Source organism: Bos javanicus, chromosome 1, assembly GCF_032452875.1.
Source record: "Bos javanicus breed banteng chromosome 1, ARS-OSU_banteng_1.0, whole genome shotgun sequence".
Classification (NCBI taxonomy): domain Eukaryota; kingdom Metazoa; phylum Chordata; class Mammalia; order Artiodactyla; family Bovidae; genus Bos; species Bos javanicus.
Genome location: NC_083868.1, coordinates 135345474 through 135367044, shown reverse-complemented (window position 1 = coordinate 135367044; position 21571 = coordinate 135345474). Strand labels below are relative to the sequence as shown.

Below are 21571 nucleotides of genomic sequence, written 5' to 3'. Positions count from 1 at the left end.
CCTGCCAAGGCCTGGCAGCACATGCCCCACCTGAAGAGGGTCCCCCTTGCTGATCCACGCCCGAACCTTGCCCCAAAATCTGTTCTCTGTGGCATGCTCGTGTTTACCGCCCACACCAGTGCAGGGGGGCCATTGAATGGTCGGTGGGTCCTGTCTGGTCCTCCTTGGGGTCAGAGGGCTGCGCCCAGAGTGGGAGATAGGAAAGCAGGGCTCACTGCCATCTCCAGGCTGCTGTGGCGGGCTGCCCTCCTCTTAGACCCCTGTGTTTTTAGAGAAGGGAAAGGGTCTCTGCATCCTTGGCCCAGAGACCCTATCAGCCAACCCAGGTCGCAGAAATGTCCACAGCTGTCACACGGGGCTGTCACTCAGGGCTAAAAAGGCAAATCTGCTTCCCCAAGGCTCAGGCCAAGCAACCCACTCCTAGGATGGGCCCGGCTGACTCAGATCTCCCATCAGCTCAGTTTACAGAACATAAATGGGAGATGCTGGGAAGGGCTGCCCACCAAGGGGTCCAGTCCTCATCCTGATGCTGGGAAGGTGGCCAGGCCCTCCCTGTTTAGTGTCCCTGCTCTGCAGGGCCTGGGAAGAAGGCTCCACCATTCCCCTGCACACCCTGTCCACAAAGCCCCCCATTACTGCCTGACCATGGGCTACACAGCCCCCAGGCCCTGCAGTGACAAGAACGACAGCTGGAGACACGAGCTTCATCTGTCAGATTCTTGTTTCCTTTTGTTCTGTTTTCACAACCAGAAAACCCAGGCCCACCCTCCTGCAAGGTGGACAAGCATGGGGGCCCAGGGGCCAGGCTCCCACTGCACACGCCCTGCCGCCTTGTGCTGAGAAACGCTGCCGCAGAATAGGGCTCTGCCAGCTCCTACCTGAGCCCTGAGGGGCCAGCTGGCTCACCGTAGGCTGAACGAGGAAACACATGAAACTTCCATTTCAAACCATCCCCCAAAGGACTCAAACTGTAATTAAGAAGTATGCAAAGCTCTTCATTGGACACTTTAATTAAGTGTGTTAATTCCCTCTGCCAGAGGATGCTCAGTCACCTGGGCCTCACTGGGGGATCCAGGGAAGACAGAACAGAGGAAGGAGGAGGGGGGAAGAAGCCAAAGAAGGGGTCACAGGACAGTGTCAGGGGGAGCTGGTCTGGCCCAGGCCTTTCTCCTGCTCCAGTTAGGAGCCTGGTCCATCCCTGATGCTCTTGCTTCCCTGCTATCCTCCACCTGTCCCCATCTGCTCTGTCTGAGCCCAGGACACCAGGAAAGTCTGTCCTGGGTCAGGGGCAGTAGGGTGTCATTCACTCTGTACCCCCCACCAATGTATATCTCAGCTTTGCCACTTACGTAGCTAAGAGGATATTATTCCAATGAGGTCAGGCTAGGTGGTCTTTAAGGGCTGCTTCCACTTTGAGGCGAGTGACAATGATTACCAAGCCTGAAATGCAGCTGGATAAAAGGACCAAGGGAGGGGCTCATTTTCTGCTGTGAGTGAAGTCCCTCTGACCCTTGGTTCTTATTAACCTTCAAACTTGTCACGCCCACTCCCACCTGCATCAACCTGGAGCCCTGAGAGCACAAGAAGGGTCTGTGCTTCATTGTCTGCTCTGGTGGAAGAACAGAGGATTGAGGGGCCCCGGGAGGGTGCACCGGGCTGGGAGCTGTGCACAGGAGTACCTGCACTCATCTGCATTAACCCTCTCCTGTTTCTCCCCACAAAAGGATCACTGGTGAATTTTGAAGCTATCACTGTTTAAAATAATATCAGGATATAATAGCTACCTATCAATAACAATAGTGAATAGCTGCCAATCCCTTTGAATGCCCCTACTACACTGGGGAGGTCTAACACCATCCTCCCCAGTCCAGCAGCCTCTCTTGCAGCTCTGTTGGAGGCACCTGACTTAGGCTTCTCCCACTAGATACTCACGTGAGACTCACCAGAAATGAATCTAGTGAGGTGTGGGATGTCCCTGGATTCTGCATGCAGGGGCAGCCATGACGTGGGTTTCAGCATCAGTCTTTGCCAGTTCTCAGCACAGGGACTGTCTCTCCCCCTGGACCAGTCCTGGTATGACTCAGGCTGCTGCTCCAAGCCTGGTCCTCTGAGCCTCCCAGAGACTCTGAGATCCCTAGTCATTGCTCTGATACATTGACTGTCTGCCTGAATCAACTGGAGAGTGAGAATAGAGTTTTCTTATTTGCAACTAAGAACTTTGAGAGCTATATAAGACAAAGGACAAATAAGCTAAAAAGAGAAGGCTGGACCAAAAAAGTTTGTTCACAGACATACATCTTAAAATATATTACTCAATCATTAAAGTCAGACTAAGATATTGCCCAAGACTCCTGACAGTCAAAAAAGTCAAGCAAAAAAAAGTTAACATGACCAACTGTACAATTCACAGTATTCATAAGATACAACCAAACTAGCTTTTAATAATGAGTTTTCAGTAAGAGTTGAACAGCAGAAAGTTCTTGCAAAGATTCTGGAGTACAGAAATCATGCAGCAAATTTACATGTTTATATAATTAATTGTAAAACACTGCAGATGAAAACCAAGGATGCTAATCAGACCAGACAACACCACTGCCCAAGCCAATGTTCTCATTCATAGGCCTAGACCGGTGTCCCCTACAAATAAATGATTAAATGAAAAGCCAAAGACCAAAGGATGTTACCTTCCAGTCAACATCATGTAATAAGGATCAGATTTGTCTTCCCACTGGAAACAACCAAAATACAGACAAAACATAATAAGACAAGACAGTACATCAGGCAATGAAGGTCAATAAACCCTGAGGGATATGAAACAAATGAGGTGAACTCCCTAATTGCTTCAGATTGTTGCTTTGAGAAAATTTCAGGCCATGGGACAGACAGTAGGGAGACAGAGCTAAGAGTCCAGAGAAAACAAGGCAGCTAAAGTTCACAAGAGAAAAAGGAGGTACAGAGAGGGAGAGGGAACACCAGAGGTCTGCAAAGTGACTCCCTTAAGTCTTTGGCTAAGGATTGCTCATTAAAGATGTACCAAAAAAAAATACTGCTCAAGACTTGGGAAAGAACCATCCAAATGGGTTAAAAAGGAAACACTGCCTGGCATCCACACAGACCTGGGATAGTGCCTGCTCCTACCAGCCAGAGTGAAAAGATTCCTCATTCATGGGACATTGGGGCAAGAACTCAGAAGGGCTGTGCCTCAACAGTAGGAGATAATTAGCCCCAGACTGAGCACCACCAGTCCCAGCTAACAAATCCTAGGAATATCTATAGAAATACAAAAACTGTACAATACACAACATGACAAGATTCACAATGTCTAGCATCCAATAAAAAATTACTAGGCATGAAAAGAAGCAATAGATCCTTAATAAGGAGGGAAAAAATCAATTGAAACTGACACAAATGTTAGAATTAGCAAACAATTATAAAAAAAAAAAACAATTATTATGACTGCATTTCATATGTTCAAAAAGTTAAACAGAGATTTCCCTTGTGGTCCAGTGGTTAAGATCCACCTTGCAATGCAGGACACAGGTTTGATCCTTGGTAGGGGAACTAAGGTCTCACATGCCACAGGGCAATTAAGCTCACATGCCACAACTAGAGAGCCTGTGCACCTCAGTGAAAGGTCCCGTGATGCACTGAACACCCCACATGCTGCAACTAAGACCCAACACAGCCAAATAAGTACTCTTTTAAAAAGTTAAACAGAGATATTTAAAAAGACACAACTCATCCTCCTAAAAACTATAATGTGGGAGATGAAAAACATGTTAGATTGGATTCGGTTCAGTTCAGTCGCTCAGTCATGTCTGACTCTTTGCAACGCCAAAATCGCCACATGCCAGGCCTTCCTGTCCATCACCAACTCCCGGAGTTCACTCAAATTCACGTCCATCGAGTCGGTGATGCCATCCAGCCATCTCATCCTCTGTTGTCCCCTTCTCCTCCTGCCCCCAATCTCTCCCAGCATCAGAGTCTTTTCCAATGAGTCAACTCTTCGCATGAGGTGGCCAAATTACTGGAGTTTCAGCTTTAGCATCATTCCTTCCAAAGAACATACAGGGCTGATCTCCTTTAGAATGGACTGGTTGGATCTCTTTGCAGTTCAAGGGACTCTCAGGAGTCTTCTCCCACACCACAGTTCAAAAGCATCAATTCTTCAGTGCTCAGCTTTTTTCACAGTCCAACTCTGACATCCATACATGACCACTGGAAAAACCCTAGCCTTGACTAGATGGACCTTTGTTGGCAAAGTAATGTCTCTGCTTTTCAATATGCTATCTAGGTTGGTCATAACTTTTCTCCCAAGGAGTAAGCGTCTTTTAATTTCATGGCTGCAGTCACCATCTGCAGTGATTTTGGAGCCCCAAAAAATAAAGTCTGACACTGTTTCCACTGTTTCCACTCTTTCCCCATCAGATTAATCCCAGATTAACTACAGAAGAAAAGATTAATGAACTTGAAGACATATTAGTATCTAAAATAAAATTCAAAGTTAAAAAGAAAAGAAATAAATTATTGGAGTATCAGTGAGCTATGGGATGACATCAAGTAGACTAACATACATGTAATTGGAGTCCTTGAAAGATTTGAAGAAAGTTTTACTGCAAATCTCTGAATTTGAGAGAAAATATAAACCCATAGATCCAAAAAGTTCAACAACCCCCAAGCAAAGGAAACATAAAAGAAACCAAACAAAGTTACATCATCATCAAACTGTACCAAATCAGTGATACAGAGAAAATCATAAGAAGAGCCAGGGAAAAATAACACATTATATACAGAGAAACAAATATAAGGAAGACAGGAACTTTTCCTCAGAAACAATGCAAGCAAGAAGACAATGGAGCAATACCAGTAAAGTGCTGAAAGAAAATTGTATTAATCTAGAATTCTGTAACTTTAAGACATATACAAGCTAACATCTTTCAAAAACAAGAATGAAATAAAAAACTTTTTCAAATATTCAAAAGCTCATAGACTTAATCACCAGAAGACTCTCATAACAAGGAATGTTACAGGTGGTCTTCCAGGAAAAGGTGAAATGACACCAAATAGAAATGCAGATCCAGATAAAGGAATGGTAAACACAGGGAATGGTCACTACATGGCTAAATATGTAAAATTTCTTTCATATCAGTTAAATATCTTTAAGAGACACCTGACTGTTTAAACAAAAATAAGAAAGTTATTGGATCACAGACCTAAGAGAACACAGAAGAAAAATCTTTGTTACCTTGTCAGAAGCCATGCAAACAAGAAGAAAATGAAGCGATACATTTGAAGGACTGGAAGAAAAATACTGTCATCACAGAATTCTATACCCAGCAAAGATCTTTCAAAAACCGAAGTGAAATAAAAAAAGTCAGGTACCAAGACTATTTCTAGCTAGCAGACCTACAACACAAGAAAGGAAGTTCTGGGGACAGAGGAAGCAGGACAGCAACACATTCACACACCACACAAGGTTAGTACACCCACTGACAGTCCTAGATTTTAACCCTGGCTCTGCCACTGTGTGGTCTTGAGTTAGTCACTATCTTCTCTGAGGCTCAGAGTCCTTATCTGTCCAATGGGGGAAGAAATGCCTACCTCACAGAAGTGCCATGAATACCATGAGACAAGTAAAAAGTTATCATTCTGGGTAAAAGGCATATGGAAAGTCTTCATAATATTCCTACAACTTTCTACAAGCCTAAACTTATTTTGGCATAATTTTAAATAAAATTTTATTTAAAATAAAATTTTAATAAAAAGTTAAAGGAAAAAAGTTAACAAGATGATTTTTTTAAAAGTATGCACACATATACATATAGTGCATAACACTATATCCAAGTCTCTCAGATTCTGAACACATTCAGGAAATGGCTTGTTCTGATTAAACATTCTGGTCAACATGAAAACTTCCTAAGGAACTAGAATATAACTGTACTTGGCATCAACAGTCTTCACAGAGAACCAGGACCTCGCTGGGTGGGAATTGCTGTGAGCCCTTCTAACCACAGACTGGAGAGGGAGCAAGCCTTGACAGGCCAGCTTGGTGGGCAGAACCCGGCAGAACCACACAGGCACATGCTCACCAAGATGCATGCAATACACACACACACACACACACACACACACACACACTCTCAACCCAGCAGGTACCAGAAGCCCTGGTGTGTGAAGAAACTCTCTAGTCCTCCTGATGTCTTAGCTGCGAAACTGAGAAATCATCAGGATTTCTTAAAAACTACTTGAGATCTGACCACACAGTGATCAGCCCACCCACTGTCTGGACCCTCTGCCTCAGAGAACCATCTCAAACACTCTTGTCAGCTTTAAAAGGTGCTGAATCTCCCCTCCATGTCCCCAAAGCACCAGCACCAGCGAGCTTTGACTGTTAGCTACCCTCCATCCCCAGCTAGAATAGGAGCCCTGCCCACAGCACACACAGTTACCCCCTGGCCTGGCTTCCCTGGACAGCCAGACCCTGGGTGGGCAGAATGTGCTCCATTCCAATCAGCTTGAGGCTCAGCCCAACTCCACACAAACCCTGCACTGGCCATCGTGTCACATGTCTGAGAGCTGCATGGGTGCTATGGAGAATTCACCCACAGTGAGGATATGCACATTTGAGAGCAGGAAGAAGGACACACTGAATTCCCACCGCCAGCTGATCTGTTGACAAGGCTCATGTTAATGCAACTTGCTAGTTTATTTAACTGAGAAGAACACTTGGCCACAGCACGGAGGTTTGCAAAGTAATATATATACATACTCACATTTACATTTTTCTCCCTCAGGCAAACTGTTGGTGGCATTGCTGTTAAAAGCCCCATTCTAGGGAGAGGAGAGCAGGATAGTGACAGAGTGGGTAGATAGAGTGCAGACAGCCGTGGCTTTTGTTTCCCAGATTATCAGCTGAGGTCCAGTCAGAGAGGCCTTGTGACAATGGACCCACAGTGTCCATGCATGGAGGCCTGGTCATGAGACCAAGCTCCCTTGGGCAGGTAGAAGGTGGCCTCAAGGTCACAGGCTGCTGGAGACAGGGCATCCTTCTGAGGAACCCTGGGCTGGCTGATCAGGAGTGCTGACTCCAAGGCTTCCCCTTGCACAGGGGCTGCTCCCAGCACTTTGTGGGCCCAACACCCCTCCCTGTCCCTGCACACCCTCACACAGTCTGCTCACCCTGAGCACCTTGCTGCTTTGCCACAGAAGAAACAGGCAAAATCGCAGGCCACTGCACATTCAGGGGGCTGGTGAGGAAAGAGTGGACATGGAGACCTCCCCACTCAATCAACAGAAAGAAGATCCCTCCTTCCTTCAGGATGGGCTCAAGGGCACCTGCTCAGGCTTCACCCAGGGAGTAGGGATGGACCTGCAGGTGAAATTTAGAGACAAGGACCAATGTTTCTGGGGTGGAAGATGCATCCTGTATCTGTGTCCCTAGGCCTGACAATGAGCACAGTAACACTCAGCAGGCAAGGAAGATTCTGTCTCTAGCCCCGTGGACCAGAAATGACTGCAGGCCAGGCACTGGGGTGCTTACAGGGCCAGGCTTGGGAAACAAGGAACTGGGTGGCTATCCAGGTCTCCTCCTGGACTTGGATGCCTGGGTACCAGAAAAAAATGTAGCCTGCCTCACCTGTCTCCATCCCACAAGCTCCAAAGCAGCACCACAGAAGAGTGGGAGCCATCGAGAACCTTGGAATTATACTTGACTGAGCCTCTCACCGAGCTGAGGAGATGTGAGGTCAGAGAAGAGGGGCCACTTGCCCAGGATCGCATAGCACAAGGGTCACAGTCAGATAGTAACTCTCCTGGTGCACAGCCCAGAACTCCACCTCGGAGGTTTGTCTGAGCCCATCAGGCTTACCGAAGTGTGCCCAGGTCGGGAAGGTGCTGCCTCTTGAAGCCCCGGGAGAAACACAAGGGAGGAGCAGCAGAGATTCAACTGCAGTGAGGCCCTGAAGCCTGGCTTCCAGAAGGATGACAGATCAGAGTGGCCTCAGAACACCAAATCATGGCAAGAAGGCACCTAGAGATCACCCGATCCAGCCCTTCACACAACAGAGGAAAAATCAGAGACCCAGGGAGCAGGAGGGTCAACGTTGCACGAAGGAAGAGCGGTAGCAGAGCAAGAACCAGGGTCCACATCTCGGGCTACCCCAATGCCTGCTGTGGGGGGCTCCAGCCAGCTGCTTAGCCAGGGGCAGGTCACAGCCCCTCCTGGAAGCTCCAGCTCCTTGTCTGCAAAAGGAGAGCATCTCTGTGGTGTGTCCTCCCTGGAAGCATTTTTACCCCGTCTGTACTGGTTATGTGTTGCTGTGTAACAAACCCATGAAGTGGATCAAAACAATATATATTTATTATATCACTCTCTCCTGGGGCAGGAGTCTGGGCCTGGCTTTCCCGGACCCTCTGGTTGGAGTCTCACAAGGTTACCATCACAGTATTGACTGGGCTACATTTGCTTCTGGAGCTCGGGTCCTCTTCAAGACTCCCATCTGTGGTGGTTGACAGAATTCAGTTCCTCGTGGCTGGAGGACTGAGTCTCCATTTTTTAGGGAGCTCTGGCCAGGGTCTGCTTTTCCTCTAGAAGAAACACCCACAGTTCCTTGCTGTTTGACCCCTCACTACCCTCTCCCCACACAGAAGCTCACTCCTTCAAGGCCAGCAGAGGAGTCTTTCAGAGCTACAATCATGGGAGTGACAGCTATCATCCCTGCCATACTGTATTGGCTAGAAGCAAGTGCTGGGTTCCATCTGATTCAAGGGACTACACAAGGGTGACTCATTTAGGGTCACCTTAGATCCTTATCTGCCAAACCATCTCACATTCCTAAAAGATGCCCCCTCTCCTCTTGACTTAGCCTCCGCCTCCTCTCCTGCAGTGGTGTCAGTGGCTGGGCACCTGCAACAGAACCTCACAGGTCTCTCTGTTAGAGGCTGTGACTACCTCACCACACGTTTCCCACAGCACTGCCAGCCCTCCAGCTGAGGTGGACAGACGAGCAGACACTGCTGTCTGGGCTAGACCTCTGGTTTAGATGACCCTTAGCTGCACAACAGAGGAAGGAGCCGAGTTGTTCTGGCCCAGCCTCTGGAGTTCTGCCCTCTTCTGACGCAGGTGGGAGACAACAGGGTGGGTGGGCTAGCTGGACACCTTCCCAGACCTGCATGTCACACTCTGATGTGGGCAGCAGCCTGCAGTGTTCCGGTTGGATGTGGGGGAGTGATGGATTAGAATCAAATCAGGGGAGAATTTCCGGATGCTGGTGCTGCAAGTAGGATCTGTTAATATCCCAAAATAAGTGGCTGATCTGCGAGTGGCTTATTTCCCCAAAAAGAAACCCTTCTCAGAAATGCTCTTAACACAAAGAAGAACAGAACCAAACAATCTCCTGGATCCAAGGCTTGACCCCACTTGCAGCCACCCAGACTGGGAACCGCGGTGGCCTAGTGGGGAAGAGATTTGTGGAGGCACCAGTATGTTCAAGGAAGCCTGGAGTCGCAGCACTGGTGCAGTGAGCTGACAAATGCCTCCCTCATCCCCCGGGACAAGTGAGAGCCCTTCTCTCCACTCCTGCTCTGCCTGGTGAGGGGTCATCAGCCTCCTCACAGCAGCAGGTCCCGACCTCTCACCTCATCCTCCACCTGAATACAGAATTAGTCCCATCATTCCTGTGCCCAACAGGAATCAGTGTCTCCACAGGATCCTTTAATTCTCCTTGGTCAGGACATCGGGGTGGACAGCACCACTGCCTAGAGCCTACACCAGCCGAGCTTCCCCAAAGGCCGCAGCATGAGGCAGCCAGAAGCCCCGTGATGGTGGCACTCTGGTGTCTGTGTCTGGTGGGGGGCCTCCCCTCAGTGCCTCCATGGTCTTCTCTTTCTGGCACCCCTGATGCTCCCAGTTTCCTCCCGTCTCCCCCTACTCACTGGATGGGGAAATACACAAGAAACGCGTGTTCTGAATGCTTCACTTGATTCTCTCCGTCTGTGTGATGTCTGTTCCCCACTCACCAATGTGGTCAGCACAGAACATTTTCTCTGCCTCTCTCTCCGTTGCCCCCTCCCCCAGAGGGACCCGTCCCCTGTGCGGAGGTCACACTTGCAGTTCTGCAGTCCCAAGCCAGAGATGTGTCTCCTGGTCCCACCTTTACCCCAGAGAGGAGGGCAAAGGGGGTATGGAGCAGGGTTTTGCACGGGTCAAAGCTGGGCTGAGCTGCTTGCTGCCAACTTCCAGGTTGGTTTTTTCTGGGCCAGCAACCTGGGCAGAGGTGACACCGCTGGTGAGCACCAGTTGAGGGCACAGGTCTCCCTATTCATGCTGACCTCACAGATGGTGAATGTGGCCCTGCCCACTGAAACGTGCAGTGACCGCTGCTGCTGCTGCTGCTAAGTCGCTTCAGTCATGTCCGACTCTGTGCAACTCCATAGACGGCAGCCCACCAGGCTCCCCCGTCCATGGGATTCTCCAGGCAAGAACAGTGGAGTGGGTTGTCATTTCCTTCTCCAATGCATGAAAGTGAAAAGTGAAAGTGAAGTCATTCAGTTGTGTCCGACTCTTAGCGACCCAATGAACTGAAGCCCACCAGGCTCCTCCGTCCATGGGATTTTTCAGGCAAGAGTACTGGAGTGGGGTGCCATTGCCTTCTCTGGCAGTGATCACTGATGATTCCCAATTAGGATATTCTCCTGACACCAGCTACATTGACAAAGGAATACCCAGGTGGGGCTCAATAACCTCCAGGGCCAGAAGACAAGAGGGGCAGGGAGCCGAGGTTAACAGGGCTTTGGAGGGTGGCATTTCAGGCCTTGAGAACAGACTATGAGACCATGACCTGGCCTGTGGGTGGGGGCTGGGGTCAGGACGGCAGGACTTTCTTCCATGCTGGCTCCCTGGCTCCCAGCTTTGCTTTTTGTGCAGCCCACTCAAGACTGGGTTTCTGTTTCCCAGGTGGGGAAGGAGGCTCTTCTCCACATAGGCCTCCCTCCAGTCCTCAGAGATCCCTGGGCTTGCTGGGGAGCTGGAAGCCACAGAGAAGAACAAGGGGAATCCACGGAAGAAAGCAAAAGAGGGAGTCAGGTGTCTGCTGGATGGAAAGTCCAGCAAGGGAGGCAGTAACAGGAGGCTACAGGAGGGCCGGGGCACGCACACACCCAGCAGCAGCTTCTCACCAGGTGGTGAATCCTGCCCTGAGCAGGATGGGAAGAGCCTGGAAGGGCAGCCAGCAGTCCAGGGGCACCCAGGGGAAGTAGGGGCCGAAGGACTGAGGAGCTTAAGGCAGCCAGTTTGGGTACATCTGAGGACAGCGTGCTCTTGCAGAGGACAAAACCCCCTCCTCCCCATCCCTTCATTGTTTCCGAGTCCTCACTCAACAGAGAAACAATGAAGAAAATATACATCCCTAGCAGAGCTGAACGTGAGGCCTGGAAGAAAGCTCAAGTTGACACCTGTCACAAGCCCTTCTCCAAATTTCATCCTCTGAATGTTCCCAGTGGCCTGGTTCAGGACACCTGCTTGCAACCAGATCTTATCTTTGTCTTTCAACCTATAGACACACCCTTCCTTGGTTGAAGCCCCCCAGTGTGTTCTGGCTACCTGTGGGGAAGACTCAGACCCTGGCATGTGGCCTGACCCTGCTTCCCCAGGTAGAACTCCTCCCACCACATTCCCCCGACCACACCAGAGCCCAGCCACGTGAAGCACACCCAATTCCCTGGAAGACCCATGCCCATCACAGGCCTTGGCCTTGGCAGAGCTGGGCCCTCTCATGATGAGCCAGGAGGTTCATGATGCCTCCCCTCACCTGCCAGTGAATTCTTGCTCACTGTATACCACCTCTTCCAGGAAGCCTTCCCTGACTCCCCAGCAGACCACACCCACAGGTTTGCTTGTGTACTTAATATTCCCATCAACACTGGCTGAGGCTTACGACCCACTTACCTTGGGTCAAGCACTATTCTACTCACAGGGCAGAACCTCTGGCCTGCAGTCCCCGGGCCATGTCCTTAGCGAAGGACAGTAGCAGTGAAGTTGAGGTACTTAGCCTGTGAGCAACTGTGGGGCCAGGGGGTTCAGGGTGAGTTTGCCTGGCTCCCTGCCAGGCTGGGAAGCAGGGAAAACACTACCTTGGGGTTTTCAGGGCCCTTGGGGTCCTTCCAAGCTTGGCGGTAGTAGCTTGTAGGCCCTGCACACTGCGTAAGTGCCTCCGCCTCTCAGAGCCTCACTTCCCCCCTCTATAAAATGGGATGGGCAGCTCTACCTTACAGATCAGGGATGCGTGCCCTGCAGCTCACTACACAAAGAGAGTCTATGAGTGACTCTCCAAGCCTTGAACCCTTACTTCTCTCCCCCTCACACATCTGCAAGGGGAGATCACCATTACTATTCATTAACAAAATGACCTCCTCTGGAGCACTCAGCATTGTCATGTATTGATGCAATCAGTACATCATGAAAGTCATGAAGACTCTACTGTCTTGGGGAGGGAAATGAGCATGGGGGTCCTGTTCCATCCCAACACCCAGACAGTAAGGGCCAGGCCGGGGTGGAAGCCCAGGGCTTGAAAGGACAGCGCTGGTGATGGGGCTGGAGTGGGAGCCAGGACTGGGTCAAGAAGCCTGACTGGTCTGTGGTGGACACTGCATACCCCCCTTTGGCTCTGGGCCTTTCCCAGCCATCCCTGCTTACCACTTGCCCACCTGCCTGCAGAAGGAAGTGTCCTGGAGTAGGCGTACCTGAGACTGTCCTCATCATGGGTCCTCTGTATGGAATAAATGCCTCCCGGCAGGAAGGGCAAGACAGCTCCATCCCTGTTGCCTGGCAACCTGAGCCAAACACATCATCAGCAGGGATGAACCACAGCAGCCTGAGGGCACAGCAGGGAGGGCTGGACCCAGGTGGGTGGGCCTAGAATGCCAGCCAAGAGAAGAGGTGGCGGACTGGAGTGGACCCTGCCCTGGAGCCCAGGGCAGCTGCACAGGAGACAGCTGGCAGAGGCCCTGATCCCGTGCCTTCATCCTTGCAGCCCCTCTATCCTGTGCTGTGTCCAGGCTGGGAGTGTTACTGGCTTGGCATCCTACTCTAAACTGGTGCTGAATAAAAAACCAGTTAGAGCTCCACTGGCCCATGATCACCAGATCCGCTAGCCTCCAGGGGGATATCGCGAACGCCAGAGATGGGCTAGGGCTAATCCAACCACATGGCCAGCTGATGGCAGGCACCGGACAGAATCAGGGTCTCCAGGGCCCTGATATCTCCAGGCCTATGAGGGAGGAGGAAGCCAAAGGAAGGGTTACCCCCAGAGCTGGAGGGAACCAGCTTCTCAGAGTGACTGGTTCTTCCCTCCTGTGTAATTAGTTCTCAGCTAGAACTTGGGGAATATTCTTCCTCCATGGCAGTAAGGCTGACTTAGAGGACTTTAGTGACACCATCCCTATCAGCTCCCTTTAAACCATCCCAGATAAGCAGCTCACACTGTATGAGAACAGAGGGTCTGCTATGCAATCCCAGCTCCATCGGACTCCCTCGAGGAGACCCTGCTTCCTTCCGAGAGCCCTCCTCCCGCTCAGGGCCTCAGCATTGCTACCAGTCCGGGGAGTTAAAGGCCACCCCCACCCCCGCACCCCACACCAGCCATGCTGTTTGCCAGCTCTGCCTCAGCAAAGAGCCTGGCACGTGATTGCCCGGGAGGCACTTACTGTGGACCCCGTTTCCACACAACCTCAGTGTTCTTCTGTCTCCCCGCCCCCCTCAAGCCTGGGCCTGCCTTTGAGGCACAAGGCCCAACAGCTCACGGTTTCTCGTGGCGACCCAGGTTTGGATTTCCAACCTGTCACATAAGCAGGGAGTCGCTGGGCGTGACCAGCTCTCTCAGAGCCTCTGCCAAACAGGATGAATCCCATGTCTATGGCTCCCTGTGTGGAGCCTTGAGCACACTGGGTTTTCCCAAATGCCACTTGGGTTAACTGGGGGAGGGCACAGGAACCCAGGAGGGTCAACTCCATTTTGTCAGGAAGGGCTGGCTGGGTCTGGACACCACCTTCCCTTCCTCTCCACGCCTCTAGAATAATGGATCCTTCCCCAGTAAGCTGACCAGGCCACCCCCCAGCTGAGGATCCTCTGCCAGTTCCCCACCACCCTTGGGAGAAAGTCCCAGCTCCCGGCCATATCAGTCTCTGTGACCTGACCTCACCTCCTCTCCAGCCACAGGGGAAACTGAGTCAGTCTGTGACCCCCAATATTGGAAACCTCTTGCTCCAGGGAAACCCGTGAAGGCAAGAAGCCCTACCCCAGCTGCCCAGGCCCTGGAGGAAAGCTGAGGTCTGCAGCACAGAACCCACCAAAGGAAGTCCCCTTCTTCACCTGCCCACTGCACCCAGCTCCTGCTGGGGCTCCCGGCTGCCATGCTTTTCGAGCATTTTATGGAGGCAGCCTTTACTTTAAAGGCTCCATCCTGCCCTCAGGAGTGAGGAATAATCTGCTTTCTCCTGCACCCGGGCCTGTCCTTTGATTATGTCACCCCCTAGGAACGACTGCTACCTGGTCCAGGACGTGTGGTTGAGCCACCTGGGCTCCCACCAGCCTTGTTACCAAGAGACCAAAATAAATATGCCTTTCTATTAAAAATAAATCATTTTACTAAAATAATAATGTATCATGGTAGTGAAAATTTACTTTTCAAAATGATCTCACTTAGTTCAGGGCCAAAGTTACCGAAATAATAAAGGGAATTGGAAATATCAAGTTTGGTATTAGAAGCTCTCTTAGGAGTCCTCAGGCATTAGGAACCTTCATTCTTCCCTGCCCTGTTCCAGGAAGCAGAAACTGGCTTTCTCATCCTCAACAGTCCCCTCAGGGCTTAAGTGCCTAGCCCTGCCTACGGCCTGATTTCCTGGCAGCCTGTCTTTCAGGATCTAACAAAAGCTGGCCATCTCAGGGTGCATGGGGTACTTCTCCCTGGCAACCTCCGCCATCTTCTCTGTAGTGAGAAATAGAAAATGATGACAGACACACAGACAGCAGTACAGAAGAAACACCCAATACAGCAGTCCACTCCCGACGTTTATGAATTCTGCAGTTCGACCTAACCTTTCATCACCTTCTGCAACGCGGCTGTCCATCTTGTTTCTCTAAATTATTTACACTGAGACCAGACAGCACATTCAATGGCTCATTCATTCCGCAACAGTGGAAGACACGGTGGGGAAGACAGGGACACTATGCAGCCTGGATGGGACACGGATGGTACCACCCTCAGGTCTGCCCTGGGTGGACTTGCAATGCCAAGATAACACCTATAAGGATAACTATTCATGGGCTAATTTTAGGGATGTAATAAGTAACAAAAGGACAATGAGGTTGTTATATTTTAATGGTATTCATTACAATTTGGAGGCTACAAATGATAATGATAATCAGACCATGTAATTATTGTTATACCTGCACCACCAAAACCAGATCTCACAGTTTCTTGTTTCTCTTCTGGCTGGTTCTTGAGATTTATCATCAGCACTGAGGATATCACTTTTATCTTATGCCAGAAAGAAGAAGAAAGCACACACTAAGTTGTATCTGACTCTTGTAACACTATGGACTGTAGCCTGCCAGGCTCCTCTGTCCATGGGATTCTCTAGACAAGAATATTGGAGTGGGTTGCCATTTCCTTCTCTAGGGAATCTTCCTGACCCAGGAAAAGAACCCAGGTCTCCAGCATGGCTGGCAGATTCTTTACCCACTGAGCTACACGGGAAGCTCTGTTTCTTATGCTGAGTACAGGTTAACTCTTGTCTTGGTGTCTGTCTGTGTGTGTCTGACCTCATATACCCAGTTGTTTAATCAAATAAAGCAAAGGTTCTGGATCTGTATCCAACATCCAAGGTTCCCTCTCTTACCCAGCCACTAAGGCAGGGAGAAAACTTGGGAAGAGAAAAAGCAGGACCAAGAAACTGAGTCTCCTGGTGACTCAAACTGGATCTCACAGAAAGCCAGAGGTGTCCCTTCTGCCCCATCTCTGGGGGCCTTGCTGCTCTCTCACAGTTCTTCAGAAATGGTAGTAGGGACGGGGGTGCCCTAAGAAATTCAGGTTCTATAAGATGAAGGGTGAGTTGAGCACAACCAAGGATGAAATGAGCCAATCCTCTATGAAGACTCAAGTGCTGTGGATAAAAATCCTCTGGCTTGACAAAGTGGCAGGTGTCAGGAGGAAGAACCTTATTTCAAAGCCGCCTTGACTCCTTTCACTTTCAATGTACTGATGGGCCATCGGCAAATCCCACACAGCAAAGATCTCTCATCATTTTCAAATGAGATATTTAATAAGTACAAACCTCCTGCAGTTGGACAGGTGGGAAAGGTGACTAGATCTTAGGTGCTGAAATTTGCTCTTAAGGGGCTTAAAATTCAGGTAGGGTTTTTGTACCTCAAAAAAGTTAGTAAACATTTAAAAAATCCTAAATAATCAACACAACAGAGGTCCGGGGCAGCATATGATTGTTTTTTAAAATGTTCAGAAAAAGCAAAGCTCTGCCATGGCAAGTGCCCAGCTAGACTGGGCACAGCAGGGCCAGCAGGTCTGGGAGGAGCAAACCTCTGGGGTTAGGCACAGTCACCAGGCCAGTGGCAGGCTTCCGGGGTGGCTGTGGCAGTGTGCATGGTGGGAAGGCAGGGGTCCAGGGTGGGCCCGGCCATGCGCAGGGAAGGAGCCAGCAGTGAGGACTGGGATGAACGTGGATGGACAGCTCCTTCCTTCTCAGCAGTAGTAAGCCTGAGGGTCACCTTCAGCATCCTGCTCCCCACCCCACACACTTATTCTACAAAGTGGGGAGAGGAATGAACAAAGCTTCCCAGAGAGGATGCGCCCCTTGTGAGACCTACTCCCTGCGCTCAGCCCAGCATGCTGCCTGTAGAAGCATCTCCTCCTCTTCTCCTCTGAAGCCTTTAGAAAGCACCGTGGTCACCTGACCCCTGAAGGTGGGCAGGACACCCCGCTATGCGCTTCCACAGCAGCTGTTCCTCCCTCGTCACGGCTCTCGCAGACCTTTACTGGAATTATACCCGCAGACATCTGCACTCCCCAGTGGACTATAAGCTCCATGAGGCAGGGATCCACTCAAAGATCTGACGGAATGAATAAATGGATGCTGGGAGGAGGAAGGGAGATGTGGGTGGGGGAGGGAGAGAGGGATGGCTGAGCAAATGACTAAACAACAACGCTGCCTGCAGGGTCCGCAGGGTCACTGTGCGGCACGAGTCCAGGGACACCACTCACACTGCGTCCAGTGTGTGGATGGCACCTCCAGCAGCACCACTGCCAGGGGGAATGGGGGGCACCCAGTCAGAGGGGGCAGCTGGCCTGCTGGCCTCAGCCTGGGGAAGTAGACCAAACTTGGGTCCACCCGTCTTCCTGCTCTGGCTGGAGGAGTCTCGGGGAAGGGAGATTAGCAGAGGCCAGCGTGCAGCAGACACAGCACACTTCCTCCTCCAGGCCACACACACTTGCAGACGCTCTGAGTGAAGCCGGAGACCCCTTAGAACTCCAGCAGAACTCAGAAGCAGGGCTGTGTCCCTGAGGTGAGCGCCTTCCTCAGATATCTGCTCATGCCTCCCTTCTCTGGATGCCACCAAGTGCCCAAATCAGGACTAGTGTGCATCACCCCCTCTCCCCAACCACTGCCAGTGGCATGAGAGCAAGGCCAGCAGGCTCAGAGAGCCATCTGAGCCCCAAGAGGATTGTTCAGCCTCCCCACTGCAAGGAAACCCTTCATCCTGGGTCTACAATACTCTCTGCACAATCCCTTCCCCTGCCAAGCTGACAGTGGCCAGCCCTGTATTCCACAATCCAGGGCAAGCAATCATTCTGCGCCTGGAGGGGGTGCTCTCTTATAGACTAGAGGTATTCTCTCTAGAGTGGCTCCTCAAGGTGTCCCAACCAAACCTGGTCCCCAGTATATCTCTGAAGGCCCTATGCCCCTGGTATTATCTGGTTCAGGGCACCCTCCTCATCACTAGGCTCCAGGGTGGGTACTCCTCTCTGGGACCCAGCTGTCCTTGCCCACTGGCCTAGAGAGATGCCACCATTATGCCAGGTACAGGAAACAAGAGAAGGCCATAGCCCTCCACTTCCTTCCCCTGGCCCGCTTCCAGGAGGCTCAGCTTATACAGGCCAGCCCACTGCTGTTCTAGAAGTCTCTGCTGTGCTCAGCAGACCTGAGTTCCCCATGTACAGAAGGGGAGGGACCTCCAACGTCACACAGGGAGGGAGACCCAAGGTGGAGGTGATGGCCAGACTTCAGCGGCTCCCCCCACTACACAGGCTGTGGAGGATGAGGGCACGAAGGACCAACATGTACAAAAGTGCGTGCAGGCGAGATGGAAGTCTGTTTCGCCAGGCTCAGGGATGCACATGTCCCCTGCATAACTCCGGGACCCCAAAGCTCTGTAAAATTGAAGGTAAATAACCCACTAATGATATAACAAAGTGGGAGGAGTCTTCAGGGCCTTAGAGATCCCTGCCAGAAAGAACCAGTGTGGCTAACGGCATTGCCTTTTCCCCTAATGACCACGTTCAAAGGGCCCAGAAACCATGATCCCAAACGACTAGCCTGGCATTCCCACCAGGTAACCCAACCCAGCCACAATCCTGGCCAGTGTAGAGTTTGGTAACCACCACCTCCTAAGAAGTAAAGATTCCCAATTCTTGTCTTTCCCAATTCAAGGTCACCTCATTTCCCAGTGGCACGTTAGTGACTGGGAACAGGAGACATGAGTTCCAGTCCCAGAAGTGTTAACAACTCACAATAGACCTCTGGGTCCACACCCCATCCTGGGGTTTGAACTTCCCTTATAAACATGCTGAAGAGGTGGGGGCTTGCTCTCTGAGGCCCTCAGCTCTTGTTTCTGTGATTTTAGGTGCAAAAAGGGTTTGCAGAGCTCATCAGGGGCCTCAGCCCATCAGAGGTTCTGAGGGAGCCCAGAGTTTTCACTCAAACACACCAGATGCATTCTCTTTATCAAACCCCTGGCCCTTCACTGAAGCATGTTCAGACTTGGAATAAAAACGTGTTTATTGACAGCCTCTCTGGGTCCAGCCCTTTGAGAGACACTGAGGAAACATGAAGGGGTAAGAGAACAACCGTCAGGCAACCATCTTACAGAGACAGAAACTAAGGCTCAGAGAGGCTTTGAAATCTCCTCAAGGGAACACAGCTAAGAATTCAACTCCCAGGGCTCTAGCACTGGTAAGATTAGCAGTGTAATGTGAAAACCAACCCCTCTACTCCCAAATCCTTTTAGGCACAAGAAAAAGTTAGTTTTGTGAAACTGGAATCTACTAAGATCAGAAACTCAAGAGTCCAGGACACAGGGCTGGCTGGCTGAGTTGTCTTGTTCAGAAATGCCCAGCTTGGCCCTAAAACCCATGTCAGAGCTTGGCCACCTTCTGACACCCTTCTCTGAGCCATCCCTCCATCCCAGGTAATGAGCAGCGGCAGGCAGGCGACTGTCATGTGACCTCCACAACCAATATGTACACACACATCACAGCAGCTCCTGGAGCTCACCAGGTCCTCCCAAGGTTGTGTGTGTTGCGGCCCCTTGTACAGACAGGCACTAAACCAGGTGAACTGGACTGGTTTGTAGAGCTACAGCTGGTGGTCTTGCCTCCAGAGACAGCCTTCTCCCAGAGCAGGTCAAGGTCCAGCCTGTCTCCCCGCAGCCTCAGGTGAGAGGCCTCTGCAGGGATGCTCTGAAAACCGCTCCTTCCTACAAGTGTCAGAGGCTCCAAGCTCTTCAGTCTGGTCTTCCCTTCTCAGCACTAACCTGGCTTTCAGAGATGCTTTCCCCAGGGGAGCTACCAGACAGCAGGAAAGCCGTTTGTCTCCCCGTCTCCCTGGCCCCTGGCCCGCTGCCACGGTGGCCTCCCCTCCCCCAAGAAGGGCGGTGAGCTGGGAGGTGGGGGTTGGAAGAATCCGCCGAGAACGCTCTTGGGAGGGGTGCTGGGAAGCCAGGCAGGGCGTGTCGCCTGGTCCTTTCTCTGCCCAGCGCCGGGCTTCGCGGCTCTTGGTGCAAGGCGCCACGGTACCATCCCCCAAATCTGCCCTGCGCTGGGAACCCCTGTTGTCATCGCTCAGACCCCTGAGCCTCAAAGCGGCTAAAACACAGCAGCGAAGGGCAGCGGGTCTAGAACGTTCTGTGCCCAGTCGGACATAAGTCAGGGGAGGTAGGCGCCCTGTGCCCCCACAATCTGCACCTGGCTCTTCTCAGAAGAGACAGATGTCGGTCTTCTCCCCCGCGGCCGTCTGCCCCAGGGCCTGGACGTGTCCGCAATTACGGTTTCCGTCAGGGGCCCCAGGGAGCCCCTCCGGTGCCGCGGTTTGGGGAGCGGCCAGACGCCAGTGCCGTCTCGTTCTCTAAAGAGGTGCACTCGCCCTCCCTGCGACCCTCATCGGCGCCCCGCCACCTGCGCGGTCGCCCGCAGCCGGTGCCGCAGTGCGAGCGAGCCAGCGAGCCCGGAGCCTTCACGCCCGCGGCCGGCGCCGCCGAGCGAGCCGCCGCCCTCCGGTCTCCCCGCCGCGCCGCACCTGCACCGCACCCCGAGCCCCCACCCCAGATCCCACCCTCACCCCCACCTCTGGCCCCAGCGCCTCGTCGGCCCTTACCCTTGGAGCCTCCCCTGCTGGCCCCTCCGAGCCGGCCACGACCGCCCCATCCCCAAACCTCTCCTCTACCCCGGCACCGAGGGGCCTTTTCGAGCCGAGGTCGGGGTCCCAGTGGGGTGGATGATTTGGCGGCGGGGGTGGGCTCGACTCCAAACCCGGGGAATAAGCGGGGTACTTACCGCTCTGCTCCCCCAGGAAGACCAACTTGAATTTTCTCAGTGGGTTCCCAAAATCTCCCCCTGCGGACATGGTGCTGGCAGCTGGGGCTGGGAGAGGAGGAGGAGAAGCGAAGGAGCAGGGAGGGGAGAGGAGGAGGGCGAGGGGAGGCGGCCGGCGGTGCGGGAGCCGGAGGGGGAAGGGCTGGCTGCGCGCGTCCCTGACTCCCCAGCTGCGTCCCGGCCCCGGCCTGCGGCTGCGTGTCCGGTGGCGGAGGAGGAGGAGAAAGATAAGGAGGAGGAGGAGGAAGGATGGGGCTGGGCGGCCGCAGGCGGCGCTTGATGCGGCGCGCTCTGGACGCCCGAGGCGCGGCGCGGACTGCGAGGATCCGGCGGAGCGGGGCTCAGGCGCGCGGGGCGGAGGAGCGCTCTCCCGAGCCGCACCAGTCGGCCCCCTCCCGCCTAGGTTCTCCGCCCGCGCCTGCGCTCTGCGCGCTCCCTAGCCTCTGATGTCATGCGGGGCCCGCGGCGCTGCGGGGCTGAGGGGCGTCAGTCCACCCACCCGGAGCCCGCACTCGGGCGGGAGAGGGTCGCACAGCCGTGCCTTGAAGAGGCTACCGAATCGGACCCTCTCTCATTGCCCCACTGCGTCTGTCTTCCCCACTCCCCCTCTCTTTTGAATGCAGAAAATGACGTGAAATTGTCAAGGGGTATTTGTTTCTGGTCTTTAAACCTAGATGTTACCCCTTCTTCCTCCC

At 52.2% G+C, this 21571-nt stretch overlaps 1 protein-coding gene across 1 annotated transcript in view; it reads right to left on the bottom strand.

The window, feature by feature from the left end:
* Positions 1-21281, bottom strand: part of RAB6B (RAB6B, member RAS oncogene family) — a 59334-nt gene extending 38053 nt beyond the window's left edge. Inside the window, exon 1 of the mRNA XM_061421198.1 lies at positions 20838-21281. Within this exon, the coding sequence (XP_061277182.1) occupies positions 20838-20907 (70 nt within the window). The 5' untranslated portion in view covers positions 20908-21281. The remainder of the gene's footprint in view (positions 1-20837) is intronic.
* Positions 21282-21571: the final 290 nt, after the last annotated feature.